A 19971-nucleotide genomic window follows, 5' to 3' on the forward strand; every position below is an offset into this window, starting at 1 on the left:
CCTATAGACCGCTTCGGACAGTTTCATGGTCCAGTCCATTTGTTACAACGCTTCGGCGAGACCCGAAGCAAAAACCCCTCCCGCGCAACGAGAGTGGTGGTTTCTGGCGGACCCGAAGCAGCGGTGAGGGTTTCCCTGGTCAGTTTGTGCATTTCTCTTAACCCATTAAGACCTGAAGCAGATTCTACAAATGTCTTCTAAATCCCAACAGTATATTCTGAAAAAAAAACGTATGTTTCTGTATGGTGCTCAAACTTTTTCATGTCAAGGACCCCCAAAATGATATGTGTTTGGCCGCCGACCCCCGTCTGAAAATGTTTTGTTCCAGGGACCCCCCAGAAGCAAAGAATAGAGTTAAAAATTTTCGCTTTAAACAATATATATTCAAAGATTTGCACGCATTTTCATGATTTTTCAAAAATAGCAGATCTACAAGCTCGTAGCGTAGCACTCGGTGCCGCGCTACGAGCTTGCAGATCTGCTATTTTTGAATAGCCAAAGTGTAAAATACTGCTTTTTTAGCTAAAATCAAAAAGTGACACAGATGCGTTCCAGGTCTTAATGGAATAAGTCTCTCTCATAGCTGTGTGAAGTAGTCCAGCCCAGCCTCCCTTCTTAGCTCTGGCTCAGGTGCAAGGTTCCGTAGCTCTCAGGAGAGCTGCCATATAGGGTGCAATGCGTAGATTCCTACACTGTAGCTATAGCTTGGTACGAACGACAGGAGCTGGACAAGTCGAGATTCCAAAAGTTGCTGTCATCAATCCAAGAGGATGGTGAGCCTCAAACGGCCGGTGGCTCGGGGGGTGTAGTGGAGTATTGTTTTTTTTATATACCTCATTCAAAATGTTCACAAGATTGTCTTCACAAGGTTGCCCTGGAGACAGACACCTCAAAGTACTCCCCTTGTATAGTACTCGTTTCGAGATACCAGGCCAGCTGTCCTTCTAACCCTTTTAAAGTAGAGGAGCCGGGTAAGAGGGAAGGCACGTTATTGGTCCGGAACAGGAACCGTTCCTATTGGTATATAATTCCTTTCAGCACAATTTAAGGAGCAGCTGTATAGCAACCACCTTTTCTCCATTTTCCCCGTTTGTGACAGCATTGCACTCAGGCCCCCCATCACTGATGTCGGAACAGTTTAGAGTGCCTCTTGTGGCTGGTGAAAAGTGGGTGGGCACACCTCATCCCAAAGGCATGTAATTGTTGATTTTGACAGCATATTTTCATTTAGTTTCAGTCATAGTCTTTTGAACACAATTCCATTTAGTTTTAGTCATACTTTGTCATCTGAAATGTTTTGGTTTTTGTCTAGTTTTAGTCGACTAAATATCATAAGATTTTAGCCGACTAAATCTACAGTTGATTTAGTCGACTAAAATGTATTTTGGCAGTGCCTTGGTTGCGCTCTGAAAATAGCCGATCTACAAGCTCACAACGCGAACAAGCTACAAGCTCGCAGCGCTCTGAAAATAGCCGATCTACAAGCTCACAACGCGTCGCAGCGCGACGCGTTGTGAGCTTGTAGATCGGCTATTTTCAGTGCGCAACACCCGAGCGCAACCAAACATAAAATGACTTGTCTTTTAGTTCTATTGGATCTCTTCTCCACTAGTCCCCTCCCTGACATGTCAGTCTAGTTTTCATTTGTTGACGAAATTGTCAATATATTTAGTCACAGTTTTAGTCATCATAGCTCAGTTTTTAATTTGTTTTCGTCAGTGAAAAAAGGTAGTCAACGAAAACATTTCGGCATAGTTTTAGGTCGACGAAATCAACACTCGATGTATGGACCTCCCGAGTATCTGTGCCTTGTCTGACTGTGGCTGTACAGTATGTGCAGGCTGTACGTGCAGGCTGTACTTGCGGTGGTACAGGCTCTCTTGCCACTGCAGCATTGGAGGGCTATTGTCTCAGAGCCCATACTGTATATACAGGCAGGCCTTAGGGAATATCCACCAGAGCTTTGCATTGCTCATGCAGATCCACCCCAACCACACTGTCATCCTATAGATCTCAGTCAGCTACCCCACCGTATGGTGACATAGTAACTGTAATAAATTAACGTGATGGGTTTTATTACTAAATTGCTGCTAAAAGTAATATATTACCGTAACAGCATTACTTTTGTAACACGCCCCCCCCCCCCCCCCCCCCCACGCTTGGGGGGAATGATAAAAGGATGGGAAATCCCAGCAGGACTACCACTTTCTTCGTCAGTGCAGCTACTCGTTGACAGAAATGTTAATCTATTCATTAAATTAACCCATTAACACCTGGAACGCGTTGATTTGAGCTAAAAAAGCATTATTTTACACTTTGGCTATTCAAAAATAGTAGATATACAAGCTCATAGCACAGCACTCGGTGCCGCGCGAAAAATCATGAAAATGTGTGCAAATCTTTGAATATATATTGTTTAAAGCGAACATTTTTAACTCTAATCTTTGCTTCTGGGGGTCCCTGGAACTAAACATTTTGAGACGGGGGTCGGCGGCCAAATACATATAATTTTGGGGGTCCTTGACATGAAAAAGTTTGAGAACCACTGATATAGATGATATTCAGAAAACTGCTGGGATTTAGAAGACATTTGTAGAAACGGCTTCAGGTCTTAATGGGTTAAAGTGCTGATCAAATGCTATTTTCTTGTGATAAACAAATAATTGCCCGGCATCATTAGTCATTGTCATTGTTTGAGACTATGCAACCAAGACCCATCTGATAAGATACGTGTATTTTAATGTACTATGAACTGATTCTTATTGGATGGCACAGTAATGACTTGTTCAGGTATGCGTGTATAGACCTTAATGAAGATAGACACCACCGCGATTCCATGAGGGCTCCGAGCTGCCTCAGTGTAGTTGGTGTATAGATCCTGGTTGTAATGGATCAGCTGGACCTGGAGAGAGAGAGAGAGAGAGAGAGAGAGAGGGGACAGAAAGTTATTACTTAACAGAAGAAATACTTCAAATCTTCTGAACTTCTTACTGACGTTACAGAGCATATCCAAAAAGAGGCAGATGGGAGCAGAGAGAGAGAGAGAGAGAGAGAGAGAGAGAGAGAGAGAGAGAGAGAGAGAGAGAGAGAGAGAGAGAGAGAGAGAGAGAGAGAGAGAGACAGAGAGAGAGAGAGAGAGAGAGAGAGAGAGAGAGAGAGAGAGAGAGAGAGAGAGAGAGAAAGAGACAGACAGAGACAGAGACAGAGAGAGACAGAGAGAGAAAGATAGATTGACAGAGCGATTTGGGAAGTAAAGTGACAGCGAGGATGAACGACGAGAGTTGGGGATAGTTGGGAGAGAGAGAGTGACAGAATGTCAGGGTTAATGAAAGAGAGAGAGAGGACGAACAAGAGTTGGGAGAAGTTAGGAGAGAGGAGAGAGAGAGAGAGAGAGAGAGAGAGAGAGAGAGAGAGAGAGAGAGAGAGAGAGAGAGAGTGACAGTGTGACGGGGGGGGGGGGAGAAAGAGAGAGCGAGGTTGGAAGAGAATTGGAAGAATACGAGAGAGAGAGAGAGAGAGAGAGAGAGAGAGAGAGAGTGAGAGAGAGAGAGAGAGAGAGAGAGAGAGAGAGAGAGAGAGAGAGAGAGAGAGAGAGAAAGAGCCATCAATTAGCAACGCTAGGTCGGTAACGAGGCACAGCTGAGGAGAGACAAGTGGAGCAGCGGTCTCTTCCCCGTATACTCCGCTTTCTCCAACGTCTCACAGTCTCCGTGGGACAGACTGTGTTGTTTACCAGTCGTTGTGATGATAAACACACCATGTACTCTGTCTGCCTGGAGCCCAAAGCCTTCAGGGAGGAAACACAAGATTACACAGTCTTCTTTTCCCCCCGACTCTGACACCAGCGGGTTCTAATTATCTCCTCAATGGCAGGACGACTCTTTTGATAAGGTTACAACTTAATGAAAGATGACAGAATGTAACTGTGACTGCACGTCACGCGCGTGCGTGTGTGTGTGTGCGCGTGTGTTTGTGCACGTGTGCGGCGTGTGTGCGTCTACGCAAGTGTGGGTGTCTGTGCATTCATCTAATGGGTGTGTATGTGTTGGTGAAATGTGTCTGTCTCCATAGTCCCTATAGACTTACAGTATCCTGAGAAGTGTGTGTGTGTGTGTGTGTGTGTGTGTGTGTGTGTGTGTGTGTGTGTGTGTGTGTTTGCGTGTGTGCGTGTGTGTCATCACCTATTAAGAGTGCCACCAGTCTCCAGCGAATAATAATGTCGTAATTAATCATAATGAAGCTGTCTGTCAGGCAGCCATTAGGCCCACTGCAATTATCATATTAGTACATCACTAACATGCATAATGAAGCTGTTAAAAAGTGCGTTTGTTTGTGTGCATACAATGTGCCAAAGTGTTTACCCAAGTGTGTGTTTGAGGTGGCAACCAAACCTATCCCATGAGTCTATCAGATAGACTGATATCTAATATCTATTAGATATATAAAGGATGATTGATTAGGAGACAGGATATTAAACAATGATCCAAAGGTAATGCTTGTTCTCTTGGTCTCTTTCTTTGAGTTTGTCTATCTATCTGTTAATCCGTTAAGACCGGGAAAGGATCTGTGTCTTTTAAAAAAGAAATTGGCTATTCAAAAATAGCAGATCTACAAGCTCGTAGCGCGGCACCGAGTGCCGCGCCACGAGCTTGTAGATCTGCTATTTTTGGAAAAATCGTGAAAATTTGTGGAAATCTTTTCAAATGTCTTCTAAATCAGTTTTTTGAAAAAACGTATGTTGTTATATCAGTGGTTCTCAAACTTTTTCATGTCAAGGACCCTCAAAATGATGTCTTTGGCCGCCGATCCCCATCAAAATCATGTTGTTCTAGGGACCCCCAGAAGCAAAGATCTGAGTTAAAAATGTTGTTTCCAAAAAATATACGTATTCAAAGATTTGCACAAAAAACAGCAGATCTACAAGCTCGTAGCTATGAGCTTGTATATCTGCTATTTTTGAATCGCTCAAAGTATAAAATAATGGTACAAAATCTAACATGACACAGTATATGCGTACCCGGATTGAATGGGTTAATCTGTCTGTCTGTCTGTTACTTTTGTGCCGCCTGCTCATCTATAAATCTGTCTTTGAGATGGTTTTACTTAGGAAGGCTACGTGTCGATAGACATAGCTTTTTTACCAATAAAACGGCTGCTGCTCTAGCCCATTGAGACCTGAAGCCGATTCTACATGTCTCCTAAATCTCAACAGTTTTCTGAAAAACGTATGTTTCTATATCAGTGGTGCTCAATCTTTTTCATGTCAAGGACCCCCAAAATGATATGTATTTGGCCACGGACCCCCATCAAAATATTTTGTTCCAGGGACCCCCAGAAGCAAAGATTTGAGTTAAAAATGTTTGCTTAAAAAATATATATATTCAAAGATTTGCACACATTTTCACGAATTTTCAAAAATAGCAGATCTACAAGCTCATAGCGCGGCACTCGGTGCCGCGCTATGAGCTTGTATATCTGCTATTTTTGAATAGCCAAATTGTAAAATAATGCTTTTTAGCTCAAATGTAAAAATGACACATTTCCAGGTCTTAATGGGCTAGACCCACATCACTGTGGCTGCTGGAGATGGAGATAACACAGAGGGAGATAGAAGGACTGACAGACAGATGCATACAAGCAAGACCGATGGGCAGGCTGGACGAAAAGACAGGAGGACAGATAAACAGACACACTCCAACTGTGTGACAAAAATAAGACAGAGAGACAAGACAGGCAAACAAAGACAAATGTATGGCATTCTATCACATGAGAAAAAAACGTAATAACAGTGCAGTGGTTTTCCAGATGTGTGCATCAAAGCTGCTGAGGCTTAGAGAACACTATTTCTTGCATTATTTAATTATCATTATTATTATTGTTCATCTTCAAGGTTCATTAACCCATTAACCCATTAATACCTGGAACGCATCTGTGTCACTTTCGATTTCTTTGGCTATTCAAAAATAGCAGATATACAAGCTCATAGCGCGGCACCGAGTGCCGCGCTATGAGCTTGTAGATCTGCTATTTTTGAAAAATCTTGATTTTTTTTTTTAGGATTTATAAAACATTTTTAAGAATCGCCTCAGGTCTTAATGGGTTAAGACCTCCAGAAAAGCAAAGATTTGAGTTACAAATGTTCGCTTTAAAAATATATCCACCTGTTTCCTAGGCTTTTCACTGTGTTCCACTTCCTGTCTTTTGATCCAATGAAATCCAATGAAACCGGTCAGATGACTAATGATATCCAATGAAATCCGACAGGAAGTGGAAAACACACAGCCAAGAAACAGGTGAATATATTAAAAGATTTGCACACATTTTCAAGATAAAAAAAAAAGAGCAGATCTACAATCTCATAGCGCGGCACTCGGTGCCGCGCTATGAGCTTGTAGATCTGCTATTTTTTAATAACCAAAGAAATCAAGAAAAAGTGTCATTTACCATTTGAAACCCCTTATAGATGTGATCTGTTGTTTGCAAATCTTAATAAATACATTGTTGGGGAGAAAACAAAAACGAAATCACGGTTGCTATGGGTGAAGTTACTCGCGAACGCCATCTCCATTAGCGTATTACTCTGACTGTCTGTCTCCTTCTTTCAGTCTGTCTCTCTGTCTCTGTCTGCACTCTATCCACCTGTGTCTATCCCTCACCCCTGAGGGGGGGGGCATTCTAAAGCTCGGGAGGAGTGTGTGTCTGTCAGTGCGTCCGTCTCTCCATCACTCACCTCTCCAGGAAACCCCTGGCCGTTGAGGAGGTGCTCTGAGCCGTGGGCGTCCTCGCTGCCGAAGTGCACTCTGACCTCCTCCAGCCGGTAGCTGTAGCCCAGGGGACCGCCGGAGATGTTCACCAGGTGGGCTTTGTCCGGCCTCAGAGACACGTGCTTCCCCGTGTTGTACATGGTACCTCCCATCTGGAACAGAGGAGCCAAAGAGGCCATGTTTAACAGTCCGTTTAACCCATTAAGACCTGGAACTGTGTCATTTTTAGATTTGAGTTAAAAAGCCTTATTTTACACTTTGGGCTACTCAAAAATAGCAGATATACAAGCTCGTAGCGCGGCACCGAGTGCCGCGCTACGAGCTTGTAGATCTGCTATTTTTGAAAAATCGTGAAAATGTGTGCAAATCTTTGAATATATGTATTTTTAAAGCGAACATTTTTAACTCAAATCTTTGCTTCTGGGGGTATCTGGAACAAAACATTTTGATGGGGGTCCGCGGCCAAATACATATAATTTTGGGGGTCCTTGATATGAAAAAGTTTGAGCACCTCTGATATAGAAACATACGTTTTTCAGAATAATGTTGAGATTTAGGAGACTTGGCTTCAGGTCTCAATGGGTTAAAAATCAACTGGATTCTATAGCCTCATATTCCCCACCATGTTTTTGATGGCTGGAGGCCTTGCATTAGTGCGGTGCACATTGTGGAATATAGCCTACATTCAGACCAGATTAAACCAAAGTAGACAGTTCCAATGCCAAGCCACAGCAAGTCATTAGTGAACTTTTTTTTTGACCTCCCATCCAGAACAGAGAAGATGAAGCAGCGTGAAACCAGCTATGTGTGACTCAAGATGAAACTGTCAGTGGAAGAACATTACAGAATTGATTCTCACCAGAGAATTATCAGTGAATGCCATTGACCATTAATAATGCGGTTTTGGGAACCGGTTGGAATAACGTGTTCCTTCCTTCCACGCGCTACATCCAACCGGGGAAACTCCCCCCTGTCAGGTGACAAGAAGGTCAGTTGGCTCTCATGCATTGAAGGAGGCATGAGCTCAGCCCTGGCCTCCCTAGGCTGGTGAGGGGAGTGTAGCGCCCAGGATCACTTAGACAAATGGCACCGGGTGAAAAATAAGGGTTACAAAATCGCGGGATAAAACAATTATTACAAAAATCTCAATTTACATGTAGGGGCTTAACACATTGGGTGCCAGCATTTTTTCATAACAACTTACGTTGGGTGGCAGCATTCTCCCCATTCGATTGTTAAGACGTGACGTTGCGCCCCGCTAGAATAACTTCCGGGTCCAAGTGTTTTAATGTTAATAATAATAATGTTAAATCATAATAATAAATAAATACTTTGTACTTCTATGATATTAGCATTAAGACCCTTATTAACCCTCAATGGTTCATTTCTGAAAAAGGAGGTTATTGTAAAAAGATTTACGGGTTCCAACATGTTGTTTACAATGAAGAGTGGACGGCGCTGGTGCCTTTTGGACCCGGACGTGACATCGGACTACAAAATTACGTCAGACTTAAGAACCGAATAGACTGCGCTTTGCTGTTTAAAGCTCTAGACTCCACGACGAGCAAATCCACGTAAAAAAAAGCATCCATTCATGTAGCGCGAGGACCCTAGCTACATCCTTGAACGATAACATTTCACTCGCGAGCTACAACGCGCATGACCGCGCATGACCGGTTTTCCCCACCGGAAACAGATTCGGAGATATACAGTAGGCGTTTTAAAGAAGGAAATAGACAGGAAGCGGATGGGGAGCCATGTTTTTGTTTCCGGTGATCTATTTGGCCTATCCTTCTCAGGATCACAATGGGTACTCCCAGAGCTGCTCCAGCCCCTCCCGTGTGGAAAAAAAAGACAGCAAAACCGAATACCCTTCGGTTTTGGCACTCCGCGTAACTATTTGCAAAACCGAAGGGTATTCGGTTTTGGCACCCCATGTGTTAAAAGGGACAAGGACTGACAGATACAGATATCTCCATGTTTGGGCATATCAGTCGGATCGATGGTGCGACGTGGGTGTGAGGGACGCGTGGCGGCCCGAACCTCTAGTAGATATAAACAGGGTGTAGCTCCCATTTAGAGTTAAAGGTTAGGCTAGCAGGTAGACTTTACTCTTTTGCATGAATAAAATGATATAAATTCAACTGGAAAATGCTGAATTAACCCATTGATACCTGGAACGCATCTGTGTCACTTTAGATGTCTTTGGCTATTCAAAAATAGCAGATATACAAGCTCATAGCGCAGCACCGAGTGCCGCGCTATGAGCTTGTAGATCTGCTATTTTTGAAAAATGTGAAAATTATTTCTTTATATTTTTTTCCAAAAAACTGTTAGGATTTAGAAAATGTTTAGAAGCGGCCTCAGGTCTTAATGGGTTAATGTATATGTTCACACCGAAAATGACATTGTGTTCACATACAGTCCCTATGCTGCAGCAAATAACCCGCATGGCGACGGTACGGTATACATCTCTTTCCTCACGTCAGCATAACATTATGAAAGGCTCTACCTTACAGGACCAGATACAGTAGCAGTAGCATGAGTGTATACATTTTTAACAAAGGTAATTCCAGTGGGGAAACTAACCTCTAACCCTAGCCTGGCGTTGCTGCTCTACTTACAACAATCCTACAATCATCCAACTACAACGTACAGTAGCTGTCTAAAATACCCTCGCTGTTGGGTGGAAACCATGTATGTCCAAACTAAAGCCCTTCCCTTTTTATTATTATTTTGGAAACATTTTAACCCATTAAGACCTGAATCCGATTCTACATGTCTCCTAAATCTCAACAGTTTTCTGAAAATCATTTGTTTCTATATCAGTGGTGCTCAATCTTTTTCATGTCAAGGACCCCCAGAATGATATGTATTTGGCCGCGGACCCCCATCAAAATATGTTGTTCCAGGGACCCCCCAGAAGCAAAGATTTGAGTTAAAAATGTTTGCTTTAAAAATGTATATATTCAAAGATTTGCACACATTTTCACGATTTTTCAAAAATAGCAGATCTACAAGCTCGTAGCGCGGCACTCGGTGCCGCGCTACGAGCTTGTAGATCTGCTATTTTTGAATAGCCCAAAGTGTAAAATAATGCTTTTTAGCTCAAATCTAAAAATGAGACAGTTCCAGGTCTCAATGGGTTAAAATAGGGAAAATAGCCTATTTACAAGCTCACAACAATTGTAGATCTGCTATTTTCACTACTTTTGTGCAACACTCTTGCGATGATTTACAAAAAAAACAAACATTTTGAAATGAGAATGGAGATATATGAGGTTTCTGCCCGACAACAACGGTATCTTGTTAAAAGGAAGCAGACTGCACTAGCAGGGCTCTACTGTGTATCTGTGTGTGAGATGGTGTACTTTGCCGTGCCATTAATTAACCACTTAAACCCTATATACTTAGTTGACCGTGGTCCCCCAGGGCTCTATATACGGTCCACTCCCTTTTTTCTCCCCTCCTCCTACACCAAATCTCTATCTAGAAGCTCACGTGTCGCAATGTTTATTGCAATGTTTATTGCAATGTTTATTTCATATAATCATCGTATAATCAGTGGGTCACATCTTCCCAACTCTATTCAACCTTATTACAGCGCTGGAGAATAAGGGAGAGAATTATGTTCCACCTCAGTTGCCGTTTCTGGACTTACTGCTGCTTTACGCCTGTGATTAAACTTGGCCTAAATTAAATATGTGATATACTACACTGTTGGGTGTTCCTTTAATTATGAGAGTGTACAATGGAGCTTTACATTCCACACACGGGCACCAGTGGTGATGAAAAGTATTCACATGTTTTACTTAAGTAAAAGTATCAATACTGCAATGTAGAAATACTCTGTTACAAGTAAAAGTCTGGAATTCAACATTTACTTGATTAAAAGTACAAAAGTATTGGTATCAAAATGTACTTAAAGTACCAAAAGTAAAACAACTCATTGCGCAGAATGTCCCATTTCAGAATTGTATAAAAAAAGCTTTTGAAAATAGCAGATCTACAAGCTCACAATGCGTCGCATCAGAGGTTGTAGATCGGCTACTTTCAAATGGCCGATATATATATATGTAGGGCTGAAGTGATTAGCGTGTTTTGTAATAACAATCAAAATCTACAAAGTAACTAACGTTTTCAAATAATTGTAGTGGAGTAAAAGTATAATATTTGCCTCTGCGATGTAGTGGAGTGGAAGTTAAAGTACTGAAAATTGGATATACTCCAGTAAAGAAAAAAATACCTCAAAATTGTACTGTAAGTACAATACTTGAGTAAATGTACTTAGTTAACACACACACACACACACACACACACACACACACACACACACACACACACACACACACACACACACACACACACACACACACACACACACACACACACACCTGACAGCTGCCCATTAAGGCCAGAGTTGTTCAGTAACAGTGTCATTTCGGGGGTTGTTCCGAAGCACTTCAATGCTGAGAGATGAAAGTGTTTACTCACTTCACTTCAATACAGCCTGACTGTGAGTGAGGGTGGATATTTATTCACAGGTGGGGATTCACAACTATTTTACATCCCACCAGTGGGTGAGGACCACTAGATGCTGGATTTTTAAAACCAGTCCGTATTGAACATTGGAAATACTCCAGTAAAGTAAAAGTGCCTAAAGAAAGTATAGTACTTGAGTAAATGTACTTAGTTACTTTACACCACTGTTAACCACTCTAGTCTTAGAGAAACGGACTTGAGTTACAACTGTGCTTTGACAGTTTTTTTCCCCGTCTAAACACAATGGCTTCGCCAATAATACCCAATCTACAAGCTCACAATGCGTCGCACTACAATTTTTCCAATGCATGGCATGTCCTGCTGTCCTCTGCTGTAGTATGCATGTACACACACAACTTATTGTATACATCAGTTACATAGGCAATTAATGCACAACGATATTGGGGGGAAATGGACGAAGCAGAGAAAAATCTATCTATCTATCTATCTATCTATCTATCTATCGAAATCAGGACATCTTTGAGTGCATTATTGTGCTTATACTGTACCCACTTACCAAATAACAGGATTCTAAAAGCGCCACTAGCTGAAGATTGAGTTTTTGAGTCAATATCCAGGATTTGTATTAGTTACATAGAGTCACCTCAAATCATCATTATATATTCTAGTCCATACCCGGGGGTGTGGTGTACTCTAGGAGAATTAACTCCTTTAAAGTGTCAAAAACCATCCTGTGCACTGTCTACAGGTCCTATATTGAGAGTCTCATAACCTTTTCCTTTATATGCTGGTTTAACGGTTTGTCTGTGAAGGACAGAAACTGCCTCAATAACATCGTCAAAGTCTGCTCCAAAATCATTGGAGTCAAGCAAAATGACCTGAACACTCTCTGGAAGAGGAGAGTGGTCCAGAAGGCAAAAGGTCTTATAGACCAACCTGACCACATCCTGTCCTCTAACTTCTCCCTCATGCCGCCAGGACGGCGATACAGAGCTTCTATCTGCAGTACAAACCGCTACTCCAAGTCCTTTATTCTGTCAGCCATTCGGCTGCTAAATGCTGATAAATAACTAAAGTGCTTTTTTATTTATTTATGTATGTATGTATACCTCAACTATCTAAAAACCTGCACTATGTATACGCACCTTATGTACTTTTTTTCTACTGTGTGTTTTTTAATACATATATCTATGTCTTTTTCTATGCACTGCTGCTTTACTCTTAATACAAGGAACAATGTACAATGTACTAGGTCGATCAATCTGAGCGTTCTCTGTTTCGTGTTTTTAATGTTGCTCTACGTATGTCACGTCATGGTGAGATCTGTAGAAACTGAATTGCCCCCCGGGGATAAATAAAGTCATCTGAATCTGAATCTGAATCTAATCAGGCAGTGTATTGGCGTATGCGCGTCATAGCACAGCATGAAGGCAATGAAATGTTGGTTTTAGTTCAGTCTGCTCCCACTCTTGGAAACGAAGATGGAACCACGACCACCGCCAAAAAAGAAGCAGTTCTTTTAAAGCGATCTGTTTAAGAGTTTCGCTGCAGCCACGGCTTGTAAGCGTCCTCTCACCCTATCTGATGCCTCTTGCGTAGACGCATCTTGCGTATATACTGTACACATATTGCGTGTGGGCTTTCGCGCCTGCAAAATGTGCACATGCAATGTTTTTGTGGGCCACACACGCGCGTGATGTGCGCGTGCAACATTTTCACATGCAATGTTGGCAATTTTTTTACGTTTAATTAATTATAGACGCGCGCATGCCGTGCGTGTGGTAGGCAGGGAATAATCATAGAATACCCTGCAAAAAATTATAGAACACACCACATATATATATATATATATATATATATATATATATATATATATATATATATATATATATATATACAAACATAAAATGTATAAGTCAAACAAGCAGAAGCTGTTACCTTGGTAACAACGTCGTAGCTGGTAACAATTTTCTGCTTCCTTTGTTTACTACTGTTGTTGTGGCTACGGTTCAGTTGAATATAATTATGACCTATGAGAAAGTGATAAAGGACGGTCCAGTCCCCTCAGCTTTGCTCAGAGGGAGACAGCAGAGTGGAGACAAGGTACAGCAGAGAGCACAGCACGCTGCGGTGGGACTCTTGGCAAAAACAGGGGTCCATGTGGCTGCAGAGATAGGCCGTCTTATCCATTGCACTCTCACCCTCTGGGAACTGCTGTACATTTATTTATTGTCCATTAAGGCGATTCTCAACCCAGTTTCCCCCTCTGAGATTACAGTTTATCTCAATACAACATTTAGTCATTTAAAGGAACATTTTGACCAGCAAGTCGATTTTTACAAAAACAACTGAGGAACAGGCTTTTTTTTAAAAACAACTGAATTACTTCTTTGTACGATAAATAGCAAAAATAGACACAACACGTCGCATTGCAGCGCGTAGTGAGCTTGTAGATCGGCTATTTGTCCTATTGTTTTTTTTTCTTTTTTAAGGGAGAAAACTTCCAGGTTATTTTGGTTAGTATAGCAGGAACGGTAACGCACACCGAGGGTTTGGTGAGGTGCTGACCTTCGGTAACAAAGGAGGAAAAGAAGAGTGAGAAGTGAGACTTCTTTTCCTCATTTTTAGGGATATTGTGGTCAACATACATTTTTAACTATGTCGTTCAATTGTGATATTATCAAACATATCAGGCAGTCCACATTTCAGAAAAGCAAATGCATGTATTTCAGTAGGAGGAATAAAACATATCCCTGACCATTGACATTAACCCATTGAGACCTGGACCGTATCTGTGTCACTTTTTTTTAATTTGAGCTAAAAAGCATTATTTTACACTTTGGCTATTCAAAAATAGCAGATCTACAAGCTCGTAGCGCGGCACCGAGTGCCGCGCTACGAGCTTGTAGATCTGCTATTTTTGAGAAATCGTGAAAATGTGTCCAAATCTTTGAATATATATATTCTTTTAAAGCAAACCTTAACTGAAATCTTTGCTTCTGGGGGTCACTGGAACAAGTTATTTTGAGATGGGGGTCCGTGGCCAAATTCATATCATTTTGGGGGTCCTTGACATGAAAAAGTTTGAAAACCACTGATATGTTTTTCCGAAAACCGTTAGGATTTAGAAGACATTTTGTAGAATCAGAACCTCAGGCCTCCAATGGGTTAATGACAGGAGGAGGATATCAAAAACACAAGCACAGACCCCCCCCCCCCCTCCCTCCCTCAGCAAATCGATGCCTGATCGTGCCTCACATGAGAAGCTCCAAGTTCTAAAGCCTGATTGATACTTTAGTTGTACGACGGTGTCCCACACGGCCAGCATAGCAGATCTACAAGCACGCCGCGTTGTGAGCGCAGCGAGAAGCTCCCCATCACCTGGCTGTAGATCAAACCTTAATGCCCTTTACTTTCCTGCCCGACTTATTCATCATCATACCATCATACATATTATATGACATCCATTACATTCCTACATTGATTACAGCTATTTGTAAATGTAATAAATGTAGAGAACAGCGCTCAGGTTTTAATTGCAACACACCTCTTGCAGAGGTAATGGTGAAAATGAAACCATTATTCACTGCCCCATAATAAATACCATGCTAATCCTTAAGGATGAGCGCTAAAAAATAAATTAAAAAAAGGTACATTTTTATTAAGCAGGTGGAGGGATTGGAGATGTCTAAAAATGACTCGGCGCTTCTCACTCCTCTTTGACGGCATTAGAGCCGGGTTAGTTACTGGGGACTTATCGGGGATGAATATGCAGGAAACAAACCATGAATATTCATGTGGACTAAAATATAGTCAGGAAGCACTCTGATAAACACTGAAACTGCATTTTTAAACCTGATAGTACTGTATAAACATGGACTCACTTAAAGGTTCATGTTTACACTCTCAGAGTTAACGCTATACAGTTTCATTTTCACACTAATGTTTTGAAGACTAGAGTGAGATGCATATTAAGGAATCAAATTTAAACTTTACAACGCAAATAACTCTAGAAAATGACCACTACTTTAACCCATTAAGACCTGCAACGCATCTGTGTCACTTTTTGATTTCAGCTAGTAAAAAGCATTATTTTACACTTACTGGCTATTCAAAAATAGCAGATATGCAAGCTCATAGCGCGGCACCGAGTGCCGCGCTATGAGCTTGTAGATCTGCTATTTTTGAGAAATTGTGAAAATGTGTGCAAATCTTTGAATATATATTGTTTTAAAGTGAACAATTTTAACTAAAATCTTTGCTTCTGGGGGGGCCCTGGAACAAAATGTTTTGAGATGGGCGTCGGCGGCCAAATACATATAATTTTGGGGGCCCTTGACATGAAAAAGTTTGAGAACCACTGATATAGAAACATATGTTTTCTTTTCAGAAACTAGAAGACATTTGTAGAATCGGCTTCAGGTCTTAATGGGGTAAAAAAAAAGTTTAAAAGATGAGCGCATGGAGGAGCAGTTGGATGTCAGGTGTCTTGCTCAGGCACACTTAACCAGGTGACACAAAGCCTGGAGGATCCGAGGACCGAGCGAGTGGTTCTCAATGGGGTTCGCGAGCCCCAAGGGGGGTCCTTGAGGGAGTTCCAGGGGGGTCACCAGCTAAACGTAACCTTACAAGTCTGTAATGCAGATAGTGTACGAATGGAACCAAATGGACCCTTACGAGCCCAGTTGGTTCCATACGTACACTCTCAAGAGTTAAATTCACACGGAGGATTTTACAATGTAGATGGTGGTTGTGGCCTAATTCATATAGAACTCGAGGTCCTTGAACTTAACCCATTAAGACCTGGAAATGTGTCATTTTTAGATTTGAGCTAAAAAGCATTATTTTACACTTTGGGCTATTCAAATTAGCAGATATACAAGCTCATAGCGCGGCACCGAGTGCCGCGCTACGAGCTTGTAGATCTGCTATTTTTGAAAGTTCGTGAAAATGTGTGCAAATCTTTGAATATATATATTTTTAAAGCGAACATTTTTAACTCAAATCTTTGCTTCTGGGGGTCCCTGGAACAAAATATTTTGATGGGGGTCCACGGCCAAACACATATAATTTTGGGGGTCCTTGACATGAAAAAGATTGAGCACCACTGATATAGAAACATACGTTTTTCTGAAAACTGTTGGGATCTAGGAGACATGTCGGCTTCAGGTCTCAATGGGTTAATATGGTTGAGAATCACGTCGTTTATGTGACAAGGATATGTGCAAGGTATATTATGTGCAGATGCACAGACTAATGCTTAACAACATGCTGTCTCCATTCGCATACGGCGTAAAATAATTGTAAATAGTCAATAATAACAGGTGTGCTTCAAGACGAGGAGAAGAAAAGAAGCTGCAGGACAGATCTCACCACGATTTCAAAGTCTCTCAACAACAAAAAAACGATCAAAAAAAATAAACGCTTTAGGTGACTCAGCCTGACGCACAGCAGGGTGGGACAAAAAGCACCTCTGAGCTTGTTCCAATCGCTCAAGCGAATCAAATCAAACGCACCCTTAGTAATTGAGGACACCGGTTAAGACTGTTTGATGTTTGGCCTTAGAGGACCCTGCGCTCCACGCTAGAACACAACTTCAAAGCTGTTTCCTTCTCAGCCATCTGTCAACCTGCTGTTGACATCAAAATGTATGGAAAGATGGAGAGAGAGAGGGAGGGATAGAGAGATGGATGTAGTGAGGTAGGGAGGGAGGGAGAGATGGAGGGAGAGATGAAGGCAGGGAGGGTGAAGTGGAGAGCGGGGTAAGAGATGAAGGCACAGTGGAAAGGAGTTAACAAAGACACAAGCCTGGATGTGCTTTCACAGCGTGTGCAACAGGACTTTTTTTTTTGAGCAACGCAATTCAATAATGACAGGAAAGCGATAGATCCCATCTGTGTGAAAAGACGCTCGAGAGAGAGAGAGAGAAGCCGAGAGAACCAGAATGAGAGAGAGTGGGATGGGAAGAGAGAACGAGAGAGCTAATCAGAGGGAAGGACAAACGGGGAAACACGGGTTGAGAGCATGTAGGTATATTTGGTGGCAGTTTCGTGACAGCCAAAAATGTAATCTCTCAAGACAGATTGCCAGTGTGTAATGTGTGATACACCTCACATATCATGTGGAGTATAGAGAAATAATGAGCAAGTTAAGGTCTCCAGCAGGACCTGAGGTGACATCTACTGGGTTTAGAGGGACCATCCTGTAACCAGAAGGTCCCTGGTTTAAATTAAAGACACAACCAAACGTATGTCTTTTTTTCTAGGTCACCCTCCGACCCAGCCTGCTGCTCCTGACACTTCTCCCGCTGATCGCTGAAGTATATTGAGCAAATGCCTGGGAGTTTGGTTGGATGAAAGGTTTACTTCAACCCATTAAGGCCTGGAACGCATCTGTGTCATTTTTTAGATTTGAGCAAAAAAAAATGCATTATTTTAAACAATGGGCTATTCAAAAGTAGCAGATCTACAAGCTCATAGCGTGGCACAGAGTGCCGCGCTATAAGCTTGTAGATCTACTATTTTCAAAAGATCGTGAAAATGTGCGCAAATCTTTGAATAATATATATTTTTAAAGGGAACATTTTTTAACTCAAATCTTTGCTTCTGGGGGGTCCCTGGGACAAAATATTTTGAGATGGGGGTCCGCGGCCAAATACACATCATTTTGGGGGCCCTTGACATGAAAAAGATTGAGCACCACTGATATAGAAACATAGGCATTTCAGAATACTGTTGAGATTTAGGAGACATGTACTGTAGAATCGGCTTCAATGTCTTAATGGGTTCAAACAAACAAAGATAATCTTGTGAAGAAAATTCAAGATAAAAATGGGTTTCTAATTTAGAAATGAACCATGTTTTGGTAAGAAGAAAAAAAGAGGTTACAGCTACATTTCTCCCCGTAACTGATTATGGTGATAGAATGTATATGGATGCCTCTGCTAGCACTCTTAACAATGTATTCACACTAGCAATGTTGTGACACTGCTGGTGTGAAAGCTGTAGACACAGTTTACCATGGAGCTTTACACTTTTACATTTCAATTCAATTGCTTTTCACAAGTTCTGACAATCTGTGTTCTCAGAACTTGCCACTTTTATCTGTCCCTCGCATTTCTTCAGACTTTTGGGAAGTTGTCTTTTAGTTATTATTATGCTCCATGGTTTTGGAATCCGCAGCAGAAGGGTGCTTAACTGGAATCTCTCATCCCTTAATTTGGCTGATTTTAAAGGTTTACTGCCGACTTTAAAAACTGAGGTTTGCAGCTGTGTCTCAACTTGGTTAAGTAGAGGAGAGAAAAGAAAAGTTAAATTTGTCAAAACACACCATAATAATGTAGTCTAGCTTAGGGGATATTTGTACAGTGTTCTGATTGGCTCCAACCAAATTTAGTATGCCATATCCCGCCCCCGCCCTGAGCCTCGATTTAAACTTTGAGTACCCACCACATGGTTGGGTAATGGCTTCTACCCAGATACTACAGTTTTTCACAATTGTTAACACACGTTTCTCAAAACAATAACGGCTTTCTCAAAACTGCACACCCAAAACTGCAAACCTCACACCCAAAATGCTAAACCCTACTCTCCCTTTGCAAGATGACACTTTGCCATCAAATCTTTTAACTGTTCACAAAATGGAACTCGTGTTTTCATTTGGTACACACAGCCATATTTTCAAATGACACACACATACCATTCATTGAGTACACTAAGCATGTGCTGCACACTACCAAACATTTACAGCACACTGCAGGGCAAAATTGAAAACACAATCATAGAAATGGAACACACCATGACAATGACTCTGGAGAATGAGCCATTTCTCCTTTTGTAAAATGACTCAGTGTATGCCTACTTTTTTCATAGTCAAACATAAAACAAAACACAAATATGCAGCCAAAAATGTTTTATTTCTCTACATGATTTAGGCATCATGCCTCTGGTTCATGTCTGGCCAGAGGGCCTCATCCACATCATAGGCTGTTCTCCCTGTCCATGCAGCGTTGGACGAAACGCCTCGAGTGGCGCATGAAGCCCTGACAGGCCTCAACAGTGACTAGGGCTCCAATCGATTTTCCCGATTTTTGTATAATGACATTCTGTGATTTTGAATTGGAAAAAAACACATTTTACTAATCGAGAATCGTTTGTTTTGAAAAAATCGGAAAAGAATTGGAATCGTGACCCCAAGAATCGGAATCGAATCGTGAGATAGCAGAAGATTCACACCCTAACAGTGACGTCGCCACAAGCCTCCTCCATGGCCTGGAGCAGTGGCACCCGGCTCTGTGGGTTCCGTTCATATACCTTCCACCTCCAAGCTCAAAAGAACTCCTCAATGGGATTCAGGAAAAGAGAATAAGGTCAAAGGTACAGAACGGAAACATATGGGTGGTCCTGGAACCACTCACGCACTGGAGCAGCCCGGTGGTGCAAATTGCTCACCAGACCTGAATGTTTAGAGATTTGACTATTTGTGTGTTGCAGATTGATGCTTTGAGATTTTACGTGAGAAGTGTGTGCAACAACTGAACATTGTGTAGTGTTTGGACAACAAGGTGATAATGTAATTGACATCAGAGTGTAAAGAAGGTAAGTCAGAGTCTAATGCAGATAAGGGAGTGTGAAGTAGTGCCAAATTGGGTGGAGCGATTAATACATGAAGTTAAGGTTGTGAAAATTGTGCCGAATTTTCGCTT

General features: G+C 41.7%; 1 protein-coding gene across 2 annotated transcripts in view; it reads right to left on the reverse strand.

Moving 5' to 3' along the window:
* Positions 1 to 19971, reverse strand: part of LOC311056462 (carbonic anhydrase-related protein 10-like) — a 213280-nt gene that overhangs the window by 40550 nt on the left and 152759 nt on the right. For both annotated transcript variants that reach the window (XM_084073085.1, XM_084073084.1), the window contains exons 4-5: positions 6731 to 6916; positions 2807 to 2902 (exon numbers count right to left, since the gene is read on the reverse strand). In XM_084073085.1, coding sequence (XP_083929211.1) covers positions 2807 to 2902; positions 6731 to 6916 — 282 coding nt within the window. The remainder of the gene's footprint in view (positions 1 to 2806; positions 2903 to 6730; positions 6917 to 19971) is intronic.

The sequence above is a fragment of the Gymnoscopelus microlampas genome, assembly GCF_963454915.1.
Source record: "Gymnoscopelus microlampas genome assembly, chromosome: 11".
Lineage (NCBI taxonomy): Eukaryota > Metazoa > Chordata > Actinopteri > Myctophiformes > Myctophidae > Gymnoscopelus > Gymnoscopelus microlampas.